Genomic DNA, 24,731 nt, shown 5'->3' with positions numbered 1-24,731 from the left:
GGATTTATCGCGGTTGAAAATGTTTTATTCAGAGGTGTATTTGGGAGTGACACTGCACAAAACAAAAAAGCCGGAACTTTTTCCATGTCAGCGCGGAGCGTGTCTTAACACATCACGCTCCACCGAACACAACCCTGATCGCAGCGCCTGGCGCGCAGTCCCACTGACCGGGTGTTCTGGGGCAGGCGGGGCCGGGGCAGGGTGGGGTGCTCTGGGCCGGGGGAGGGTGGGGTGCTCTGGGGCGGGGGAGGGGGGGGGTGCTCTGGGGCGGGGGAGGGGGGGGGTGCTCTGGGGCGGGGGGCCGGGGGAGCATTAAGTGCCTTAAACTCAATCATACAGCCAGGGACCCATGAAATATTAACATCTTAAAAGCTAATCTTTTTCTTCTCTAAATGTACTAAGTTTGAGTTGTATATTTAATCGCTGACACACATTCTGACTGGAAGTGAGTTTGTCCAGCGAGCGTGGCTTAATTCACCCGGGGGGGGAAGAGAAAGAATAACCTCTGCTCGCTCGCTGGCATTCCGGATTAAAACCGATTTTAAAAGGCTGCTAACTGGTGTTCTCAGAGACGTGTTAAAACCTTGTGAACAAACCCAACCGTGTGTGTGTGTGTGCGCGCGTCGCTCCCTCGCCACAGAGCTGCTGGACACGCGCGCGGCCCGGCCCTTCAGCTTCGCCTTCAACACCAGCGACTACCGCATCCTCCTGATGGACCAGGACCAGGGTCGGCTCTACCTGGGCAGCCGGGAGTACCTGGTGGCCCTGGACATGCAGAACGTCAACAAGGAGCCCCCTCATAGTAAGTCCGCTCTTGCTTCGCGGCTGTGGCACCGCCTCCCTGTGCTGCTGTCTCGGCTCCGTAGTTCTGTAGTTCTGTTTTCCCTGGGCCGCATGGTCCGCATGGAGGGACGGTGTGAAGTCTGTGCTTGGTTTAACTGCAGCTGTGCTTCCTCAAACGCAGATCCACTGGCCGGCGTCTGCGAAAAGAAAGGGAGAATGTCAGATGACAGGAAAGGGAAGACAGGTATGATCATGTTTCTGTTGTTTGTTTTTTCCCCCCCCCCCGCCTTTTCATTGATGGGAATCTGTGTGTGTGTGTGCGCCGTGCGGAGGAAGGAAAGAGCACGTATCCCCCTGTGGTGTTTGACATCCATCTGCCCGTCTCTTTGTTGCAGGGTGAATGTGCCAACTTTGTGCGGTTGATAGAGCCGTGGAACCGCACCCACCTCTACACCTGCGGAACGGGGGGGCCTACCAGCCCATCTGCACCTTCGTCAACCGGGGATGGAGGGCGGAGGTGAACACCCGTCTGAAACAAAACCAAAGAAAAGAAACAAAGAGAAAACTGAATGTACATGAGCGGAAGGAGGGCTGTGGCGGCTCTGTCCCCCGTCACTTTTAATGGCCACAAATCTGGTCCATGGCTTTGTTTACTACTTCCCCGAAGTCCCTGGTGGTGTTCGCTGCCGCCTATTTTTACACGTCCTCTCTGTGGCTAATCTGTTCCTGCAGGACTACCTGTTCAGACTGGTCCCCGGGTATGCGGATTCAGGGAAGGGGAAATGTTCCTACGACCCGAACCAGGAGAACATTGCCGTGCTGATCGGTAAGACCGACGCAGTGAATCGAAGCGTCCATGGCTCTGCACGGGTTCCCAGAGGGATCAGTGGTGTGGGTTGTCGGTTCCATTCCCGCCCTAACCTTTGCCTTTTATCGGTGTGCTCGCTGTGTCACCTGCAGACGGCAATCTCTACGCAGGGGTCCACATTGACTTCATGAGCACGGATGCTGCTCTGTTCAGAACCATGGGGGGCCGGACAGCAATCAGGACGGAGCAATATGACTCACGGTGGCTCAACGGTGAGACTTTGGGGGGGGGGGGGGGGGGGGGGGGGGGGGGGTACATGCTTTAAAGGAAAAGACCACTCTGGGTAATCAAACCATTGTAACCTCTCTCCTGGCCTCACCCAAAACATCCGTTGCCAATATTATTTTTCAAAAGAATTAATAAATAATTGATTAATTATAAATTATTAATAAAGGCCCACGCTAAATGCTTGATTCTGCCTTAGAGCATTTAGCGCGCGCCTGCCATGAAGGTTAATAGCAGTAGCACTTCAGTCAAGACCTTTGTTTAAGTACTTGTCTGGCGATTCATTTTCTGTCCACAACTCCGTACTGACGCGACTTATTCCAAAAGATTAAAGAGCTATATTGCTATTGAAGGATAGGATAGTCTTTATTGTCCCCGGGGGCGATTTGGTTCGCAAACAGTAGTCAACATAACCAATAAACGTCATAAAATACAAATTAAAAAAAGATTAAAAAAACAATTACATCAGTAACCAATGTCCCTATGAAACCAGTAGAGACACAATGGCTTCATCCCAGACTGGTATGTCCTCTAAGTAACGTGTGACTCAACTGGTTGAGCATGCCTATCGTCACATCTCCCCACCCACCACCACAGAGCCGGTGTTTCTGAAGATCCAGCAGATTCCAGACAGCGCAGAGAGGAATGACAACAAGCTGTACTTCTTCTTCCGTGAGAAGAGCCTGGACTCAGTGAGCGGGGCGAGCCCGAGCGTCCTGGCCCGCGTGGGGAGAGTGTGTCTGGTGAGTCCAACACGCAGGATGTGCTCCTTTACAACGCAACGCTTTGAATCAAAGAACATATCGTTAGCCTCATAGCATAATCGCCTAAGTCATATTTTGGCCAAATTGTGATGTCTAAACTAACTACTCTACTAACGCTACTGATTCAGTGGCTATATCCTAAGCCAATCAGAGTGCTTTTTACATTCCATGATCACTCTCTGCCTAAGTCATCTATTTCACTTTTTCACATTTTTGACGCTAAATACACGATGAATTTTAAAATACAACTCAGGCAATTATGCTATGAGGCTAACGATATCATGTCAACGGTGTGGTGTTTCAAAGGTGATTTGTGAAGAAGCGGTCCCATCGCTACCGAGTCCCTACTTAATCATTTAGCAGCGTAAGAGACCCCTAACCACCAGACTATCTCTTCCTAGAACGACGAGGGGGGCCAGAAGTCTCTGGTGAACCGCTGGACCACGTTCCTGAAGGCCCGCCTCATATGCTCAGTGCTTGGGGAGGACGGGGTAGAGACGGCCTTTGATGAACTCAGTAAGACGCTAAATGAATTACACCGGCTCCCATGGAACAGGCCTTCGATGGAATCCAAACCGCATTCCCCGACGGGAGTGCTGCCACTAAGTGATGGATCTCTCTGTCATCCCTCTTCCAGGGGATGTGTTCATTCAGCCAACGCAGGACGAGAAGAACCCAGTGGTGTACGCTCTGTTCACCACCGCTGGGTGAGTTGCTAAGGAGGATTTATGTGGTCTATCTATGGCACACTTTGCCTTCAGTCTCTCTAGTGTGGGATGAGGAAGAGAATACTGGACAAGAATAGACTCGGGCCTCTGAGTATTGCTGTACCTATTTAATATTTTCAGAGGCATGTCCTAGTAATCCCCACACTAATAACAATTCTGTGTGGGTTTGTGGGTGTGTGTGTGCATGCGTATGTGTGTGTGTGTATGCGTGCGTGTTTGTGTGCGTGTGTGTTCTAGCTCTGTGTTCAAGGGCTCAGCAGTCTGTGTGTACTCCATGGCTGACATCCGCAACGTCTTCAACGGACCTTTTGCCCACAAACACGGTCATAACTATCAATGGACAGAATATACCGGAAAGATACCATACCCCCGGCTGGCACTGTAGGTTTGAATCTATCTACCAATGTATAATGCATAATAAGATACGACTTTAAGGATTTTCCCTGACCCGCTCACATTCTTATAAAATGAATTGTGATTTAAGTGAAGGAGAAAAAACATAAAATATAGAAATTTCACATTTATAATTTATTTTTCCTAGTGTCCAGGGGGTACTTTTACACCTGGCATTGACTCGTCCAAGGACTTCTCTGACGAGGCGGTGAACTTCATGCGAGCCCACCCCCTCATGTTCAACGCTGTATATCCTATCCATCGTCGCCCCCTAGTGGTGAGGAGCGGTGTAGACTACCGGTACACCGCCATGGTGGTGGACCAGGTAGATGCCGTAGATGGCCGCTATGAGGTTCTGTTTCTGGGGACAGGTGAGTTGTAGCGTTTGAGGTTTATTAAATTAAAGTTTTAGTTCAGTTAACTTGATGTATAGGTAATTGGGAAATTGGGCACAATGCAGTATGATAAAAAAAAGCTTTGTGAGTTTGTGTTTTTTAATTTGTGTTTTGTGCTGAATATAATCTCCCCTTTTTGCTCTGGCAGATCATGGCACTGTCCAAAAGGTCATCGTTCTGCCTAAAGACCCCACTAACCTGGAGGAGCTGACTCTGGAGGAAGTCGAAGTGTTCAGGGTACGTACTAATAAGTAATCCAAATGAACAGCAGCTTTTGAGTTGAAGTTAGGCAACATAAAAATAATGTGTTATTTGTTTACAGAACAAGGCGGCCGTAAAGACAATGAAAATATCTTCCAAAAGAGTAAGGAGACACACCCTTGTTTTCCAGTAACAATGAATCCATCAAATTGATCTGCATTTTTGATCTTGTACGTATTCTGCGTTCGTCTCCTGTTGGTTAATGCTTTGGTTCCTGTTTGGTTTGCGTCGCCGCAGCAACAGCTGTACGTGTCCTCTGACGCCGGGCTGACCCAGGTGTCCCTGCACCGCTGCGGGGTGTACGGCCGGGCCTGCTCCGACTGCTGCCTGGCCCGGGACCCCTACTGCGCCTGGGACGGGGAGACCTGCTCTGCCTTCACCCCCTCCACCAAGAGGTCAGGGTCGCACGCACACACACATGCCCGCACACTCATTGGGTCTTATTCAATAGATTGCAATTGTCACAGATTACCTTTTGAAACATTGCATGTGACCAGAGGGCTTTTATAATGCTGTCCTAAGGCCAGAATTTTAAACTCTCCATGGAAATGCATGCTATTCACATGTCCTACCAGCAGGGGGGGAATGTGTGATCGCTGATGACGTGTTGCTTTGCGTTTTCTGAAGGCGAAGCCGAAGGCAGGACGTCAAGCACGGTGATCCGCTGCGACAGTGTCGAGGTTTCAATGCCAAGGGTGACTCAATCATTTGATTAATACTCGTACAGGTTTATTGGCCCCTGAGATCTATTACTGATTAATACTATAATATAATATTATTCTTATCTAATATTAATTAATTAGTCCTACGTGTTCACATTCTCTCCATCTCTTGGGTTATAATGTGTAGAGAACCGTCAGAAAGAGATGGTGCAGTTTGGAGTCGAGGGCAGCAGTACATTCCTGGAGTGTGAGCCACGCTCTCCACAGGCCTCCATCAAATGGCTCTTCCTCCGAGAAGGGAGGAGGAAAGTGGTCAGTCATCCTCCTCCTCCTTCCCCTCTCCTCCTCCTCCTCCTCATTCTTCACCTTCTCCTCCTCCTCCCCTTTCTTCACCTTCTCCTCCTCCTCCTCCTTCCCCTCTCCTCCTCATTATCCTCCTCCTCCTCCTTCCCCTCTCCTCCTCCTCCTCCTCATTCTCCTCCTCCCTCCTCCTCCTCTCCCCCCCTCCTCCTTCTCCTCCTCCTCCCCCTCCTCCCCTTTCTACACCTTCTCCCCCTCCTCCTCCTCCTCTCCCCCTCCTCCTCCTCCTTCTCCTTCTCCTCCTCCTCCTCCTCCTCCTCCTCCTCCTCCTCCTCCTCCTCTCCCCCCTCCTCCTCCTCCTGCCCCTCCTCCTCCTCATCCACATTATGTGTGACTCATTTGTTTACTCCGCCCTGCAGCTCAGTCGGGCCGGCGGAGTTCTCAAGACCAACAACGGCATCCTCCTGAAGGCCCTGAACCAGTCGGACGCCGGGCAGTACCACTGCCTGGCCACGGAGAACAACTTCAAGCACACGGTGACGCGCATCGCGCTGCGCATCCTGGACCGGGACATCGTGCTGGCACTGACCTCCCGCGACCCCGACAAGGAGCCCCGCGCTCCGCCCAAAAGCCCGCCCCACGCCGCCCACCTGCACCACCCGCACGCACCCCCGTCCGACCCCGCCGCGCCCACCCTGTTCCCGCCGGAGATCAGACTGATCCACCAGTACTGCCAGTCCTACTGGGAACAGATGAGCTCAAAGCAGCAGCAGCCGCAGCCGCGGCGCCAGCACACACGCAAACGCACCAGCCGCCGGCACACAGAGAGCCAGGAGAAGGGCCTGGGCTAGACGCCGGCGGCCGGGACGCCGGAGACGAACTTCCATTGTTACAGCGTCATGCTCCCCCCGACCCCCTGACCCCCGACCAGCCGACCACATCCCCTCGACGTGAGACAGGTGATCTCGTATCATGAAAAAAATATAAAGAAATGTAATATATTAGTTGTGAATATAATATATTGATGTTAACCGTTTGGACGGTCATTTTGTGGAGAAAGCGTAATGTGAGGTCATCAATGAAAACGACGTTGCATGCTGTGTTTCTCTTTGCCGGTTGAAAGTCCTACTGTCTGTGGTTGTTGTTGTTGTTGATGATGTAGTTGTTGTCGTTGTTTATGATGATGTTGTCGCGGTTGTGTTTTGCATTGTTGAATATCGCTGTCCCTTGGGTGTAATGTGTGTGATGGGCCAAGTTGCAGTTTAATGTGGACGTGTGTATTGACTTTGACTGTCCAGTATCCTCTTGCCCTGCGCATGTTTGTTGTAGACTTGTATAGCGTACAGTGTTTTTCCAGTTATGCACTTTGACGGTGGTGGTTTTAGAGGGAATGAGGTCTTTTTTGCACATATATGTATGAGATGATATGATACGATGATATTTACAGTATAGGACATGTGTATGTACATTTAAGGAAATGGGAATGATACTGGCTTAGACCTAACATAAATTGTCATAGATCTGTCACATACTGAATGTTGAAATGATTTTACTGAAAGGTATGAGCGATGGCTTGTCTAGATACATTCTCACAACCGGCCACCATCAGCTACAGTTTGAGTAACATAAAGCAGGCACCGAAAATGTTCAAAATATTTACTTTATTTTTTAAATGGCATTCAGGCTTGTGATATTATTCATTCAATGGTTTGTTTATGTGGGACATCCACCCTGTTTAATCTGAGATTTACTTCACTCTCAATGTTTCAACGCACAAACAAGGGAGATATGACCTGAAAAAAAGAAATCGGTGGACCACTTTGACGCAAACTCTCACACACACACACACACACACACACACACACACACACACACACACACACACACACACACACAGAAACCCTAAACACAACCCGCCTCAATCGTCCCAGTCATCATCCTCATCGTCGTCATCGACACAGTCTCCATCATCTTCATCTGCAAAAACAAGGCACAAACACACACACGCACACGCAAACACACACACACAGAGCGTGAGCTTAACAAGTCACCAGGGTCACAGGAATCAGGTGTTGCCTTATGTATAATACTTACCAGAGGAGTGAATGGTTTTCCTCCTCTTCTGCATGACCATCATCAGCGCTCCCACGATGCCCTCCCCTCCACCCGGCGATGCGGGCGTAGCGGTCTCAGGGAACTCCGTCACCTGCAACGCAGACAACGTTCGAGAATACCTTTAAGTCCGATCCTGTCCCAGGGCGCCTGCAAGCACTCGTATACTTGACTTCCACGTACTAGCATTGTGCGAGCAGTCAGCGCCCATGCTGGTGACTCCCAGTCACAAGCATGCGACTCACAACAAGGCAATTAGATATTGGTCATCGTTACATAGGTAAAGACTGGTTTGTTTACGTTCTTCAGCTTCTTTCCCTCACGGATCTGGCTGAGCAGGGAGTTTCGTCCGTCCGTGACCTCAGGCTCATGTCCTCCACCTCCTCCTCCTCCTCCTCCTCTTCCTCCTCCTCCTCCGCCTAGCCCGGCCGCTGGATCCCCAGGGAAGGGCGGAGGGGGGGCGGGGAAGTCTTGGTTGTCTTGCAGAGGTTTTGATGCTGGTGGTGGGGGCGGGGGAGGTGGGCCACCCAGATGAGCGGCTGCCGGGGCAAGGTGGGGGCGGGGGGGTCCGGCGAACGAGTGAGCAGGAGCAGGAGGAGGAGGAGGAGGGGCGGGGCCGTGGGACGACATAGGGGGAGGCGGCGCCGGGAAAGACTGCTGGTGCGGCGTGTCGAGCTTGGAGGGGGGCGGGGGGTGCGCGGGGGACCTGGCCTGGGGAGGGGGCGGTGGTGGGTGACCGCCCCGGCTGGCGGGCGGCGGCGGAGGCGGAGGACCCCCGTGAGGAGGGGGCGGCGGTGGGGGCCCCCCGCCGCGCTGGGGGGATTGGCCTGGGACGGGGGGCAGGGGGCCCATGCGGCGCGTGGGCGGCCGGCTCGGGAAGGAAGAGGAGGGGGAGGAGCCCGGCGGAGGCGGGAGAGGGCCCTGGCGCCCGTGTTGGGGAGGGGGAGGGACGCCGGCTGAAAACACAAAAAGAAACAGAGAAATTCAGAGGACATTAAACAATGCTTTAAAGGGGGTGGGAACACCGACCTAAGGGGCTCATGGGTCTGACCTCTGTTGACCTCCATCTTCACGGCCTCCATGCCACCCGACTGCTGGATGATGTTAAAGATGAGCTGGGAGGTCTCCTCGTCCTTCATCTCCGCCTCGCCGATCCCCGCGCTGGACAGCAGCTTCAGCAGGTCCGGGTCCATGGTGTTGGGGTCCCAGCCCACGTGGCTCACATGGCTGTACAGGGAGAGAGAGACACACAGCACAAAGGTTTTGATGTATCCAGTTCAAACTTGAATCTCCTCAGTTAAATGCAAAGTATTATTCTGGCCTATTGCTGCTCACGTGAAGCCGCTGGGCGCTCCTATGTCGGCCTTGGAGAGTTTGGCGCCCTTGTTTTTGCCTTTCTTCTCCTTCTTCCCTTTCTTGCTGGTGGAGAAGGAGGCGACCGGCCCGGACATGGAGCGGAAGTGAGAGGACTGAATGTCCTGGTTTTGGATGTCCGCCGTAGCCATGGAAAAACCTTTTGTTCAGTGAACAAAAGTCAGATCCTAGCGTTGAGGGTTAGCAGTGCTAATAAAACTGCATATAGGAGGTCTGGGGGGGGGGGGATTACCTTTGTTTGTCGGTGGTGGAGGCAAACTTCGGCCTGTTGAGAGTTATAGAAAAAAAGACGGATGTTGGATGTTGAAGGATGTTGATTTGAAAATGGCACTATGGCATCCAATGACAATGTTTATCTCACCATTGGAAGGCGGGGGTTGTTGTGTCTTTTCTGTCATTACCATGGAGACAGGTACATGATTAATGTCAATAGCCTTTCAGTCAATTAGTCTTCAACCAAAACATAGGGCTATCGTATGGAGATGTACCTTTGAGATGCATGCATTTTGCATAGACAAATCAGGCATTAGGTATGACTAAGACAGGGCAATTATTTAAATGTTGCAAATATTTACTTGACCGACCTCGACGGTTATTTCTTTGGTTAATCTTGTCCTCGACGACACGTTGGAAGATTTCCGCTTCTTGCATACTGGCAAAGTTGAGACCCACTTGGCAATCCTGCGTTGCATTCGAATAAAACAGCAGCATGGGGGGGGGGGGGGGGGGGGCATAGAGTGTGTGATGAATAAGTGAATCATCTGAATCATGTGCATTATGAAAATGCAAGAGTCAAGATAGGTCCTACATCAGCTGGGAATGTGTGGAAGTACGGCCAAGGGCAGCTGTAAACAAACTGCGAGTAGAGCTCCTGCTCCCAGATCTGAACTCCAGCCTGAAACAATGACATCAGACAGGGTTATGCCTTCAGTAGTGGTCCCTAGAGCCTGATTAGGCCTGGACACACACAAGGTTGACGAACCAGTCCCAGTCCCAGTAGCTACTGTGTTCCTCTGGCTGTGTTTACCTTCAGGTCGAACACGCGTATGAAGTAGGACCTCTGGGGGTTGTCCTTCACGAAGCGGACCACCCCGGTGTGCTGCAGGGTCCACACCGACGGGCTGTGAGGCAGGGCCATGAACAGCTGGACCACCGCGGTGGCCATAGCCTACACACACATGCACGCACACACACACACGCAAACACACACACACACACGCACATATAAATACATACACACACACACATACACATGTAAACATACACTCACAAAGGCATACACGTACAGATGTAAACATACCCTCAAACACACACACACACACACACACATGGAGGCAAGCATGCAACCACACACACAAACACACAAACATTGAAAACATGTGAAGTGATTATACTTCCATGAGGAAGATTGGTGTTCACGTAAAGCACGTATAATACACTCATATAGTCATAAAATAAAGTAGGGATATAGGAGCTACATTTTCAGGCCAGCCTGAACCAACTTGGCTTGGTTTCCTTCAACCAGCTGAAGACTGAACTCACTTCAACTAATTAGAAACTAAAGAGGGGACTTCACTTCAAGCCCTCTAACTCTGACACCAGAGGAGGAGGAAACTGCTCAACTGCAGCTTCCTCTTGCAGCAGCTTGATATTCTCATCTAATGACATCACACAGTTTGCAGCCTAGCGTGTCAATGCAATTCACAGAAGGAACCTAAAAAGGGACACGAGTTAGATCTAATGTGACCTTAGGTAGTTTGTGTGAACAGAGCAAGGCCTGCACGCCTGCGGCCACAAGCTGAGTAACCTGTAATACTCAACATGCCTTACTCAATACTCATAGTCTTGAGTAGGGCCAATACTAAAGACACACAGAGGAGCGCATCAAACACTGTGGTTACCATACGACCCCCCCGCCCCCGTCCACCCACCCTTCCGTCCCTCAGTGACAACTTACAGCACACCTTCTTCCCAGGAGTTCCTCCAGCTTCTCGTTCTCCTCCAGGGTCAGCAGGGTGCTGCGGGTGCTCTCCCTTGCGCTCCTGGATCCCCGGGTCATGGTGGTGCTGTGGCGCTGGGCAGAGACCTTTCCTCCTCTCTCTCTGTCGCTCTCTACACCTCGGTCTCGCAGTGACTAAGAAAATAAGGCGAGCCAGGGAGTTTTTCTGTGTATACGTGCACACGGCAGCCAAGAACAGGAAATGGACGACCGCATTTTTCAACCCGTTTCTTTTCTCTCTCTTGCTCTCTCTCTCTCTCTCTCTCTCTGTCATGGGCTGTACCTAAATTAGCCTGATACTTCCACTTTTAAAGTGCTGCTCTGACAGTTCAACAGTTTCTGCTTTTTATGAGCAGGATTTGAACAATATCTATTGTTGTCTCTCAATATACCTATTTATCTATAACTATATCTATGTTTATTTATATTCATTTATTTATATGTATACATATATTTATATATATATACACATATATGTATAAATAGCCTTACTTTGCTGATGAACTTCCATTAATGTGGTGACCCAATAATTTGAAAACATTCCCAGATAATATATAATACATTTTATTGACTTACAGATCGCATAACTCAAATTAATTTAAAAAGAAACAAGTAAACAACAAAAACCGAATACATTAAAGACACCACCAACACGGTTGATTAAGGTTCATAGATTACCGATTGATCACTTCCTTGGGAGGGTTGGTGGGACATTGTTTTTACAATCCATTGAAAGCACTTTTATTCTGATGGCTCTCCCTGGACATTATATCATTTGACATAAGGTACACATGGTTGTCTTTTATTAAAACCCATTCAGTCGGGTTACCCCAAACTGACACAAAATGGCTCATAAGTTTTGGTTTGCAATGCATTGTAGGTTTTTTTAGTCAAACAGATAAAAACACAGTTTAGCTTTAGCAGCCTTTTTCTATTTACTTCTTCTGAACTGTGAGACAAATAAATATGAATGTTTCAGTTGTGGTTCTCAACATTACCAACACTGAGGTGATACAGGTTCAATACAATCAACTTTGAGAGGGTTTCTCTTGACTGTTAAAAGAGGAGGCGACATGCTGATCGAGCCATAGCATTTAGACTGACAGGAAATGTTTAGTGTGTGATAGTGCACTGCGCACACATATAGAGCCTGTCTAACCACAAGCTGCTAGATTAGCCAGGCTAATCCTTGTGACGCATTATCCACCGTGTTAACAATCGTTATACACTTGTTGGACAACAGGTAATGAAAATAAAAAATGGAGGGAATGTTTATATGTAGAAACATATGTAGATAAAGGGTTATGAGTAGAAAAATGCGTTGCCACTCATCACCCTGCCATTGCTAGTCAATGTGTTGTTATCTGATTCAGATAAGGACAGTTATTTGGGGAGGGAATGAAACGTGCCACAATATGAGACGGATCCTCCAAAAACAGCTCAAACTGGAGCTCAAACTAGAGGTCGAAGGTCGCGGCCATATCAAGTAGCACGAGTTTTAATTATGGCAGTGGCTGGGATATTCTAATCTATACACACAATCTGCACCATCTTTGGCAGTTCCATTTCATTGCTTCTACACCCTCACCCCTGATTCACTCCAGAGGAACCAAGGCCATCTCTATAGGGGTTGGCCAGACTCTGTTGCGTTTCGACAGCGTCAACCAACGAGTTAAATGCCAAACTGCAGTGTTAAGATAGTTATGATTTGTGTGTTCTCTCTCAATGTGTGTGTTCTCCCCCCCACCAAGTGTCAATGCCTTTGCGTGGTAGGTAAGAGGATGGGGGAAAACCCACTGTGTTTCTCTTGTCAAAATACCCATGATAAGAAAACAGGGCAGATGGAGGATGGGGAGGGGGGAAGGTTGGGGGTCGTTATGGGAAGGTGGATAGGTGGGGACCGGGGCAGCTTTGGTTGCCATTCTGTATTGAAGTACTTGTTTTGTCCGAGTCGGCGAGCAACTAGTGACCACCTCCGCTGTGGACCTCTCCGGACACCCAGTCAGTGATGATGAAGGTCAGGCTCATTATCATGAGGATGAATCCCAGCGCAGCAAAGCATGCCGCCTGACAGAAGGAGAGCAGAGAGTGAGTCAACAGTAAAGGTGCTTCCAGCAGCAGCAGCGAGAGATGCTTCGAGTCAACGCAGTTTTAAGCTAAGCATTTGAAAATGCAGCACAGTTCGTTAATATAAACGCAAATACGAACATTTACTGGGTGTTCCCTGATTAGCTGCCTGAGGATTTTAATCCTTTCTGTCTTTGTGCAAGCAATGTTTTGTATAAATCAGACAGCTGGGTCATTTCTACAGGGTAACAAGAGAGCAGTGATCATTTGGTCCAGGTGGGCACTACAGGGATGAAGGGGGGGGGGGGGCTGTACCAGAATCTTTGTCCAGGACAGTAAAGGCTCCTGCTCCTCAGGAATGATCCGGATGTAGAAGATCCCCGGCAGGATGAAGATGAGGCTGGGGGCCGAGGTGGCTCCTGGAGGAGGAGGTGGAGTAGGAGGAGGAGGAGGAGGAAGAGGAGGTGGAGGGGGTGGAAAAAGAGAAGCGCAACATAAGAGCTGATGAAGGGCAGCGGTGCAAGAAATCACACAGAACTCGAATGGAAAACACGGTCCAGATCTAAACTAGTACTTGTTTTCTTGTTCTGTAGTAGCGCTGTCAAGTTCTGGTCAGTTGGTCGATTATTGTGTTAGAAAAAACATTAATCACGAAAACAAATAATCTCAAGGCTCTGTAGTTGCTGTTATAATAATCGTATGGTTCGATAAACTATAGGAATGTTTTCAAAATTTTTAACTCGCCCAATTCGATGACAAATAAGTTGCTGGTGTGGCAGCATTTAGTAAAAAGGAAGACAAAAAAGTATTTTTTTTAATTTTGTCTGTAAGACTCTTTTAACGTTCGTGTTTAAAGACGTTCGTGGCTCGTCAGTATCACTGACGGGATATTTAGGATAACAGATAGAATAGAGTGCACCGTGGCAGGTTAAGTGAATCTAGCGATAATGTGATCATATTTTATTACATTTTCCCCCCTCAACCGATGGATTGAGTTCTTTGAATTTCAGTCAACCAAGATTTTTTTTGGTTGACTTCAGTCTACAGTCATTTTGTAGGCGCTTTTATTTATAAAGTTGACCCCTAATTTTTCCACTAATGGATTCCACTAATGTAGACATATTAGAGTGAAAGTCAGTTTCACCTGTATGTAAGTATTTTGTACGATTTGAATGTATTATCCGTTGGGATCATTTTGAAGAGAGAGACATATCCAGTTTCATTGGGTTTCAGTAGGGCTGCAGTGTGGTTTGTATTTTGCCTAATGAGTAGGAATATCGCCCCAACCATGTCTCTGTGGAGGAGTGTGGCTGCCCACAGCTCTGCGGCTGGAATACCCCGCTAGTCACATGGGACTCAGGCGGGTCCCTCGATTGGCTGTCTTGAGACGTGACCTTTTGCTATAGAGTTCTCAGAGACTCAAGTTCAGGCCTGCAGGCCTAACGGAGGGGCAATGTAACCATGTCGACCACTTCAACTAGGTGATGGTGTACCGATGAGGCCGAAGATGTCGCGTATGGAGGGCACCAGGATAACCAGCAGGTTGACGATGACCAGCAGGACCACGGCGATGGCGATGTGCCGGGCCCAGTGGAAGGGCTTGTCCGGGCAGATGATCTGGATGATCGCCCTGCGGATCTGAGGGACAGGAAGGAGGGGGAGGGGGCGAGGAGGAAGGAAGGAAGGAAGGACATAATGAATATGTGGTTCATTAAGAAATGTACATCTTTACGTTTTCCCTGGTCGATGCTGCAGGACGCTGCCCTTGCACTGGGAGGTTAATGGAGGGAGGCGCGGGGCCAAACAGGGTCAGACACACAAATAGAAACAAACAACGTGCAAACCATTTACTGTTTCAAATGATCCTCATTAGTTGGGGAATGGGAGAGGAGAACATGCATTGACCACATAGACCACATATCTGTGATACCGCCTCATTCAGTTAACCCCCTCACTGGTCTCACGAGACTCAGACACACGTGAAACCTAAAGTCATGAGACCAATTTTGGGTCACTCGGCAGACATGAGGTTCTGGATTTGAGTATGTGTGTGTGTGTGTGCGTGTGTGTGCGCGTGTGTGTGTGTGCGCGCGCGTGGGTGTGTCTCACCGGGAACAGGACCACGGGGACGGTGAGAGTGACGGCCACCAGCACGGCCAGACGCACACACAGGAAGAGCACGTCCAGGGGGTCCACCAGGCTGTAGGTGTGCAGGAGCTCAGACTCCACGCCCACTGCACACACCAAGGCAGAGGTGAGAGGAGAGGAGAGCAGCAGGGGTCAGAGCTCCTCTTATGCAGCAATACATTAGGCAGAAATGCTAATGCATATTCTTTGACTTAACGGCTTGACTTATAGAAGTGTCGTTAGGGCCTTACTATAAAAGGTGAGGTAGCCGAACAGCGCGGTGAGCAGGTACATGACGAACATGGCCAGGATGGAGATGTTGGCCACTTTCTGCATCCGCTTCTTGTTAGCACTGAAATAATAAGAAGGATAAGCAAAGGAAATTATAAATCTGGATATTCTATCTTTTCAAAGTGAGCAGTGCTGTTCCAGTTGGTGTGTTGACCCACTCTCTGAGCTCTGTGTAGATGGGGAGCACCTCTGGGTGACAGACAAAAGCAAAGGCCAGGATGGGGATGGTGTACGCCGTCTGGAAACACAAACAAACAAACAAACAGCTTTCAGACGATGGGTCCCTGCAGGGGACCAAGGGGCTTGTTGGATCAAAGCCATAATACACCTTTCCCCCCCAAAAAATTGAAATGCCTACGTCTGTTTCGCTTGATCATTAGTACTAGTATGTAGGCTGAAACAGGAAATATTGAATCGAAAAACAATATAGACATTTATGTTCATTATCTCACTTTTGGACATGATATTGAGACTAGAAATACCTCCCCATGATGATGACTTGGAGCCTCTCCCTAGACGTTACCCAGAACACAGAACTGAAAGGGGAATATAAGTGGTGGACGGGTTGCCTGACCTGGGAGTTGATGGTGAAGAACTTGGCCAGACAGAAGTCATCGTCCATCAAGACCTTTTCGTTAACAGGAGCGATAAACGATTCAGTCATGTTGTACTGATTCATAGGCAGGGGACAAAGGATGTTGAACTTCTTGTAGATGACCTGATAAGCACATACAGAAGACACAGACACAAAATACATACAATTATATGAAAACACAAAGCAAATAAACAAGGAAAATTTATATGATCCATCATTTATATGATATATAATCGTAATAACTAGAAAGGAGGGATACATAAAGTATACAATACCGTGTATCTCATTGAGGATATACTTCAATATTTGTGGCAATAACAGACTGTTGTTGTGTCTGTAAAGACTCACCGATATGAGGAAGAAGACCATGCAGGAGAGAGAGAATCCACTTGTGTAGCCCAGGTAACCTGGACCACAACCACAACAGTAAAGGTCAAAAGTTGCAAAACATCTGCCAAGACAGATTCTGCTTTGAATAACCAGGCCCTTTGAATGTCAGTGACTTATTGTTAAAACATAAAATTATGGACACGGATGACAGAACTGAGAGATGTTGTTGCTAGACCAATGAATGAGGAGATGAGATGGAACACGTACCGAGGCGTCTCATGAGCGATAGAGGGAGAATGAGGGCGGCGCTAACTATCATGATCAGGTAGTTTCCTTCCAGGAACCATTCTCTGGGATGACAAACACATGGACATGGGTTCAATGCCCCCGTACCAACACACTGTAGCTACCCAGTGAGCTACATACGTACACAGCACACACACACACCACCCTGTAGCTATATGCCTAGACACCACACACCACACACTCTAGCCTGTAGCTAGATACATACATACCACACACACACACATACACCAGCCTGTAGCTACTCAGTGAGCTACATACGTACACAGCACACACCCTACACTCACACACAAGCACACACACACACACACACACACACACACACATACACTATCCTTTAGCTACTCATTGAGCTACATACACACACACCACACACACACACACACACGCACACACACACACACACACACCAGACACCAGCCAGTAGCCACTCAGTGAGCTGGATACGTACACACCACACACAGACACCCTCCTGTATCTCATTTGCATGGGCTTACCCTGTGTTCTTGTGTTCGCCCAGGAATGCCTGGATGACCAACGGCAGCTCAGACTTCACAATGAACAGGTAGCTGGACATGGCTGAAGGAGAAGGGTCCACGTATAAAGAATCAGGAAGACATTCCTACTAAGGATGAGTTACGTAGTAATCAGTTAACAGTAGAAGGTAGATAGATGAATGGTTCCTTCACCTCCGATGTTGTGGACAGTGATAATACAGGCTGCCACCACTTTGCCTGGCTGACCGAATGCTCGGTTCCCAAGCTGCTCGTACGCCCGGATTCCTGACATCACAAACACACACACACACACACACACACACACACACACACACACACACACACACACACACACACAACACACACACGCACACACACACACACACACACACAACACAAACAACACACACACACACACACACACACACACACACACAAACACATTATGTATGGCTGGTAGATTACAGTTTTGAAGACCATACACAGCAAATTCTCCAATGGCAAAAGCTCATTCGTCTGCAAAGCCTACCGACAACTCCAGCGCTTTTCAGGAGCAGATGGATGGAATAGGCAGACAGGATAGCAATGGCGCACAGCAGAATTCTGAAACACAACGGCAATGTATTGTGAATACAGTGCATTATGAATATATACAGCTACACAATCATTTACGGCTCCAAACTCTTTGAAATGCTGCCCAATAGTTTATGATACTATATAGATATAGTTTACTAGAAAACCACATTGTTCAATACTTGATTCTGATTGGTCAACGACATTCCACGGGTGTGCATTATTTATCAATAATGGGAGACCTCTGCCTTTAAACCTTTCCAGATTAATTCTCTACAAATATGCCATTCACAAAAATGGTCAAATATCGTTGACGCATCTCGAAAATATTCCCAAATCCCCACGGAGGAAGGTTTACATTTCAGCTGATATAAGTCGATAATAACGATACAGATGAAATCATTGTGGGGTGTCTATCATTGGAGAATATTGTACAATGTTATTGTATAACGTATTTTGGCGTTGCTTAGGAGTTGCACCCCCCCTCCAAAGTATGTTATTTTCCAATGAGGGGACACCCAGCCGTGGTTCATTCATGACATAAGTTAATCACTTTTCTCTCACTTCAAGTGGTGAAGATGCTCTCCGCTGCCACACAGATGGAGTTAGACAATGACGTTTGTCCCCCTCCCCCAACTACAATACAAAGTGCTGATCCAGGCCACCGGGCCTGTAGTCTGATCATGCTATATTTAACCGCTCAAATCTGATTTAGCCAACCAGTGTGTGTGTATGGTGTGTGCATGAGCTGTCATATACACACTCTGACAGATCAGTCTGTACTACTAACACCCAATTATACAAGATAGATACAATACATCCTGACCTGCGTATGCGTACAGGCCCACACACACACACACACACACACACACACACACACACACACACACACACACACAAACATACATGCATACAACCCAAACACACGTCTTGAGAATGTACCAGCCAAACGAAGGATGTTGTCTTAGGCCAGTAACTTACATAAAAAGAATGATTCCAGTGTTGGACATGGCAAAAGCCAGCCCCAGAATCCCGCTGCCCATGATGGCATTGCTGAGGTTGAAGATGGACATTCCAAAGGAGGTCTTCCCTTCAAACTGTACAAGAAATCAGAGCACACGATATTAGCCCATAATTACACACACAACATATTTGGACATATTTTGTTGAACACTGTGCTACAGCTACATGTGCTACATGGGTTGACTGATATACTTTGGTATTTGGCATGGTATTTTGATATTATATTATTACATTGTTAGTGGATGGTTTATTTGGTTTGTTGTTTGTTGTTGCTGTGTGCCGCAGTGCGTTGGTACTTACGTCTGTGAATCTGATTTCTTTTTTAGGGATACCATCTTTCTTAGGCAAAAACTCATCATGTTCAGCCACTGACTCCAGGCCATCAAATCTGTATAATAATGAAATAAATAATGTATAGAAAAATGAATAATAGTGCTTTAAAATTAGTGCCTCACATTCACCCATTCATACACACATTCATATAATGACGGTGGAGTCAACAATGCAAGCAAACAACTAGCTCCGGTTATAGCTCCTGCTTCTGCTCCTGTTACTGCTCCTGCTCCAGTTACTGCTCCTGTTACTGCTCCTGTTACTGCTCCTGCTCCTGTTACTGCTCCTGTTACTGCTCCTGTTACTGCTCCTGTTACTGCTCCTGTTACTGCTCCTGTTACTGTTCCTGTTACTGCTCCTGTTACTGCTCCTGTTACTGCTCCTGTTACTGCTCCTGCTACTGTTCCTGTTACTGCTCCTGTTACTGCTCCTGTTACTGCTCCTGCTCCTGTTACTGCTCCTGTTACTGCTCCTGTTACTGCTCCTGTTACTGCTCCTGTTACTGTTCCTGTTACTGCTCCTGTTACTGCTCCTGTTACTGCTCCTGTTACTGCTCCTGCTCCTGTTACTGCTCCTGTTACTGCTCCTGTTACTGCTCCTGTTACTGCTCCTGTTACTGTTCCTGTTACTGCTCCTGTTACTGCTCCTGTTACTGCTCCTGTTACTGCTCCTGTTACTGTTCCTGTTACTGCTCCTGTTACTGCTCCTGTTACTGCTCCTGTTACTGCTCCTGTTACTGCTCCTGTTACTGCTCCTTTTACTGCTCCTGCTACTGTTCCTGTTACTGCTCCTGTTACTGTTCCTGTTACTGCTCCTGCTCCTGTTCCTGTTACTGTTCCTGTTACTGCTCCTGCTCCTGTTACTGCTCTTGTTACTGCTCCTGTTACTGCTCCTGTTACTGCTCCTGTTACTTCTCCTGTTACTGTTCCTGTTACTGCTCCTGCTACTGTTACTGCTCCTGTTACTGCTCCTGGTACTGCTCCAGGTACTGCTCCTGTTACTGCTCCTGTTACTGCTCCTGTTACTGTTACTGCTCCTGTTACTGCTCCTGTTACTGCTCATATTACTACTTATAATAATAATATTCTTAATAATAATAATAATAATAATAATAATAATTATAACAAATTGTAATAACGAAACCACTTTCATAATAAAGAGGAAGGACACAAAGGTATTCAAATATTCAAGGACGCAATGGTGCACAAATGAGGAATGATGTACGAATGTGTAGTATCAGATTGGTACACAAGTGTGACACAAGAGGGTGTTTGTGAGAAAGTGAACAATAACGTTTAAAAAAAACCTGTTTCCGTATGTCGTTGGCTAGTTGATGCTTCCTCCCTTTGAGTGTTTTTATCTCATATAACAAATTAATAAATACATGTAATAAGGGAACCTTACTCATGTCCATTCATCTTCTGAAGCTCCATGCTGCTTCCTGGTTATCCGATCACAATGGTTATGGGTCTTGTGAGAGACCAACGAATGTCACAACCTTGGATGGGGAGAAAAAACATGAAACATGATGATGAACTTTGGTCCTCAATAGGGCTGCATTCCTTCCACTCATACGCAGCAAACTAACTGCTCTCCCTTTAGATAGGTGCTGGGGTCTCTTTATGTTGTACTTAGAATAATGCTAGCGTCTCATAAACTAATAGGATCTAGGCTTCACCACATGCTGACTGCAAGGAACTACTAATGACACACAGACCGTAAAACGTTAAGTCAATATCGTTTAAGCATGGAAACTTTCTTGCACCACATAGCGTGATAAAGACTTGCTTGGACAAATTTCCTTCCAGACTTTATCTGGCCATATGCTAAACACAACAAACAGAACCAGATAACACTCCATATTGATACAACAAAGATTTTAGATATTCAACAGGGGTCCAAAATATATATTACAATCACAATAGTTGAATTGTAATCTAAATTGAAATTCTTTAAATAACGAATGTCTGTAGTGGAATTGTTGATCTCCAGTGAAACAAGACAAAGCATAGCATGGAGAGACTCTGAGAAGAGTGCCTACTTCTGCCCTCTGCTGCCCTCTGAGACAAGCCTCTCCTCTTTGTCAGGCTGCCCTCAATGTTTCACGTCTGACCCCCGGGACAAAACTGTGCACTTGTCTGTGTGTGCTCCATTCACATGAAACTGGAATTTCATATTTTCCTACGCCCTTCCCTGAACTGTCCTGAACTGATTTTGTTACAATGTGTCTCTGGCTGGTCTCTCTGTGTGCTGGCCCAGAGACATAAAAACAATAGGCCTCTGTGGCAAAGGGTATCAATTAGTCTAAACACTGGTTTGACTGGTCTACTGCTTCATGGCCTTGGGTCAAGTTGGTCAGGGTAACTTTCTTTAGCAACCGGAATTCCCATGGCCCACAGCCAGGACGTACAACCAGAAAGACCGTCTCAACTGTGAACAACTCTGTAGATAACATGTTGGACTACATAGCTTTTTATACTTTAACAAAAAACTGAAATTGAAGAAGAACATAGTGGTTATTTTTTAAAATATTGAATTCATGGCATACTTTGCTATTGAGTAATCGTGGGGACAAGAATGTTTCAATATTATCCAGAAAGGCGATGGTATTTCTGGCCTGAAGAAAAAAAAAGTTAAATATCCTTATATTATTAAACAAATCTTTAAAATAATGTAAAAATCCCTAAAAACCCTCGCTATTACTGTATATCTTGACAAATTAATCCCATAAGAAACAAGCGATATCTCCGAATGTGAAGCACATGGCACATGATGCAAGAACCACTCCGTATTGACAGTAGGCTTTTCACTTAACACCTACAACACTAGGAGACGCACTACAACGCACACATTCGCTTACCGAGGTAGACAGAGATGAGAGTGTTTTTCCTTATTAAATCAAAATTGGTTTCATGTTGATAATAAGATCCCTTAGGGAAAGATAGGTGCAAGTCTCTCTAATTCGGCTACTTGTCAGCCAGCCTGCTCGTAAGGTTATCCCCTGGCTGTCGCTCCCTCTGAAGTCTCTTAAGGAAGAGAGTTCAGCTCACAGGGAGGGATGAGAGCGGGAAAGGGTCACACCCCTGCTGTTAACCCTTTGTACAGCTGCCCCCATACTGTGTCGTCAGATACCTGTCGATAGGGGGGCGGATGGGGGTCTATTGGGGTAGGCTATTTCACACGCTCAAAAACTATAGCGTAAAAGTAGAACATGGTAACCCTAGACGATTATCAAGTGATTACCAAACCAAAACACGCCTGGTAAAAAGGTGGAGCTTAGCGGGGAGTATTTTAGGTTTTGTTACAGTATGGGCGGATACTATTGACAGTTTAAATCCTTAAGTCCCTGTGATGTTAATAAGCTTAGGAGATAATTGTTTTTTTAAGGTGGCTCGCATCTGAATCTGGGTAAAGCTGTTGACATTGAGCATGCGTAAAAGTTGTCATGTGCCAGTGCGTCGACCCAGAAAGCCAATAGGCCTAAGTGCACATTGCAATGAACACTGAACTGTATAGAATACAATTATTTTTGTATGCCTTGCAATGTTTTTCTTGGAAAGAGGGGTCGAATCCAAAGGAATAGCTTTAACGAGACTTTATTTGTATAAAGTATTTTCGGTATGGTAAACTGATGCTCTGAAGTAAAGAGAGATTGGAGATGTGCCTTAGCACGTGCGAGAGTGTTCTCCTAGCTGATCCTAACCACAAACCCACGTATGGTAATCGCTGCCGGGAGAGTTCTAAAGGTTTCGTGGCCAGGTGGTCTTCTTTATGGACTCAGCGAGGACCGGAAGACTCGGAGAGAAACCGGTGTGACGTAATCCTCGGTTTTCCTCGCCTGGTCTGTGATGCTGCCCTCTGTGGCTAAAGTATCTATTGTAGCCTTCAGTAATGTCCTGCTTTCCCTTGTGGCTATGTGTAGTATTTACGGCTTATATATTTGGTCCTACCCCCTATTGGTTAAGTGAGGGAAATACAGCTTGTGTTCCTAAAATACGTAACAGCCTATATATCTATTTTCGCGATCTCCTTTTTTTGTGTGTGTTTATAGTGCATTTTATAATTCTGTCTTTACACTAGTGGGACAGTTGAATAAGTGAGTATAGGCCAGAGGTGGAAAGTAACTAATTACATTTACTCAAGTGGTCGTTTTTTGGGGTATTTTTAAAGTATTTTTTAAAACTGTACTTTTACTTTTACTTAAGTACGTTTAAGTAAGTATTCTACTTCGTAACATATTAAACCACCAAGTTACTAAGTAAAAAAAATTAGGCAAGTAGGCCTATGTTGAGAACGACAAGATGCATGCTGCATTGGCCTGAGAATTTCTGAGTTCACCTAGCGACAAGCCTACCTTTCAGCCCTCAGTGCAGTTAGTCTAGGGTGTAGTCGGTAGGCTGAATGGATAAGACTGTCTTGTTATGTCAAGCTTCAAAATAAAACTTCATTAATGGACTTGAAATAGTTTTAGTCATTTTGTGTAGGCTATTGAACAAATGATTCAGAGATAAGAGGAGTGTTAATATCACAGATGTCAAGCATATAGTGTCATGACACTCCTTCAAGTCAAAGTAGGCTAAAGACTAAAATAGAAGGCCTTAATCTATGGTTTGTTGGGTTTGAAAGAAACTAATTAAGTCACAAACCAATATAATCAAGATACATTTTCAAAAGTTTTCTTTTCAAAAGTTTTCTTCTTCTGACAGGATGTAAAAGTGCAATGACAGGATGTAAAATTGCTCAAAGTCATTGTTCAAATTTAACCCTGATTAGAGATTTTTGATCCCCCCTTGCAGTTGAAAACGTATGATTGGTAAGGCATTAAATATGACCAGTAAAAAAGTAACTATAACTCGTACTCTGAGTAGGTTTTGAAAAGAGAACTTGGTACTTGAGTACATTTTAACTACAATACTTTACTTGGAATTGAATAAAATTTCAGTAACTATACTATTACTTGAGTAGCTTATTTCACACACACACACACACACACACACACACACACACACACACACACACACACACACACACACACACACACACACACACACACACACACACACACACACACACACACACACACATACACACACACACACACACACACGTAAACACAGTTAAAGAACCCATTTATTCCAGATGGCAGTTACCAAATTCAGGCTGCTTTTTGCATCCTGTCATATCACCATGGCTGTAGCCCCTCCCTGTTCCTGTTGAGTCAGAGCACCAGCAGCCACGTGGGGAACACATGGCTGAAAGATGAAGGAATCCATCTTTCATTGTAAATATCAAGGCACAGAGGCAATTTATCCTTGGCTAAGCCGGATCTGTGGAGCCTACAAAGAGTAGGCCATCAAACCCCCTAAAACACTGGAAGTAGCACTGAAGGGTTTTTGATGGTGTAGGTTATTTGGAAATATTTTATTTCAGATTGGTTATTTGAACCTTAAACATACACTCCAGTGCCAATCCAACTGTTCATTATTAAGGAAAATATGTTTTATTAGTCTTGTTCTAAAAGTCTCCTTTGTGAGGTGAAGGAAATAATAATTTTCGTGCGAGGGCTTTTTTATGCCTACATTTTAATTTATATTTAAACCTTGTTAGTTCAATCCCCCAGCACTGTACTTTTTACATATTCTACACCAAAAACCAATAACCCTTACTTCCTGCGACATTTCTGTAACTGCTTCACTACGTCTGTGTCACCATTAATTCTAGTTTATGC

The 24,731-nt window shown here is 46.6% G+C and overlaps 2 protein-coding genes and 1 pseudogene across 3 annotated transcripts; 1 reads left to right on the top strand and 2 right to left on the bottom strand.

Annotated features, from left to right (window-relative positions):
- The first annotated feature begins 438 nt into the window (after positions 1–438).
- On the top strand, positions 439–7,075 carry LOC307079873 (semaphorin-3F-like; annotated as a pseudogene). The gene is made up of 16 exons (XR_013812810.1): positions 439–802; positions 965–1,027; positions 1,179–1,300; positions 1,516–1,609; positions 1,744–1,863; positions 2,474–2,619; positions 3,042–3,156; positions 3,278–3,347; positions 3,606–3,749; positions 3,910–4,132; positions 4,305–4,393; positions 4,479–4,520; positions 4,655–4,812; positions 5,045–5,112; positions 5,267–5,391; positions 5,799–7,075. The product of XR_013812810.1 is annotated as a semaphorin-3F-like (transcript).
- wasb (WASP actin nucleation promoting factor b) lies at positions 7,021–11,047 on the bottom strand. Its single transcript, XM_079741233.1, has 11 exons — positions 10,823–11,047; positions 9,893–10,033; positions 9,674–9,760; positions 9,450–9,546; positions 9,227–9,256; positions 9,098–9,130; positions 8,827–9,004; positions 8,543–8,718; positions 7,792–8,447; positions 7,474–7,585; positions 7,021–7,356 (listed from the first exon to the last, which is right to left on the bottom strand). The coding sequence occupies exons 1-11, from the start codon at positions 10,922–10,924 to the stop codon at positions 7,298–7,300; spliced, it is 1,671 nt and encodes a 556-aa protein (XP_079597359.1). The 5' UTR covers positions 10,925–11,047; the 3' UTR covers positions 7,021–7,297.
- Positions 11,048–11,427: 380 nt separating this feature from the next.
- On the bottom strand, positions 11,428–22,042 carry LOC307079133 (sodium-coupled neutral amino acid transporter 3-like). Its single transcript, XM_079741241.1, has 16 exons — positions 21,864–22,042; positions 20,408–20,501; positions 18,971–19,058; positions 18,629–18,744; positions 17,604–17,677; positions 17,267–17,359; positions 17,075–17,156; positions 16,542–16,624; positions 16,293–16,351; positions 15,924–16,067; positions 15,508–15,587; positions 15,310–15,410; positions 15,041–15,165; positions 14,425–14,569; positions 13,247–13,350; positions 11,428–12,931 (listed from the first exon to the last, which is right to left on the bottom strand). Exons 2-16 carry the CDS (start codon positions 20,434–20,436, stop codon positions 12,827–12,829), a joined length of 1,428 nt encoding a protein of 475 aa, XP_079597367.1. The 5' UTR covers positions 20,437–20,501; positions 21,864–22,042; the 3' UTR covers positions 11,428–12,826.
- Between the last annotated feature and the right edge of the window lie 2,689 nt (positions 22,043–24,731).

Source organism: Pollachius pollachius (assembly GCF_949987615.1).
Source record: "Pollachius pollachius genome assembly, chromosome: 8".
Lineage (NCBI taxonomy): Eukaryota > Metazoa > Chordata > Actinopteri > Gadiformes > Gadidae > Pollachius > Pollachius pollachius.
Note: the sequence above shows the minus strand (reverse complement) of the source record. Positions and strands in the feature narration are given on the sequence as shown.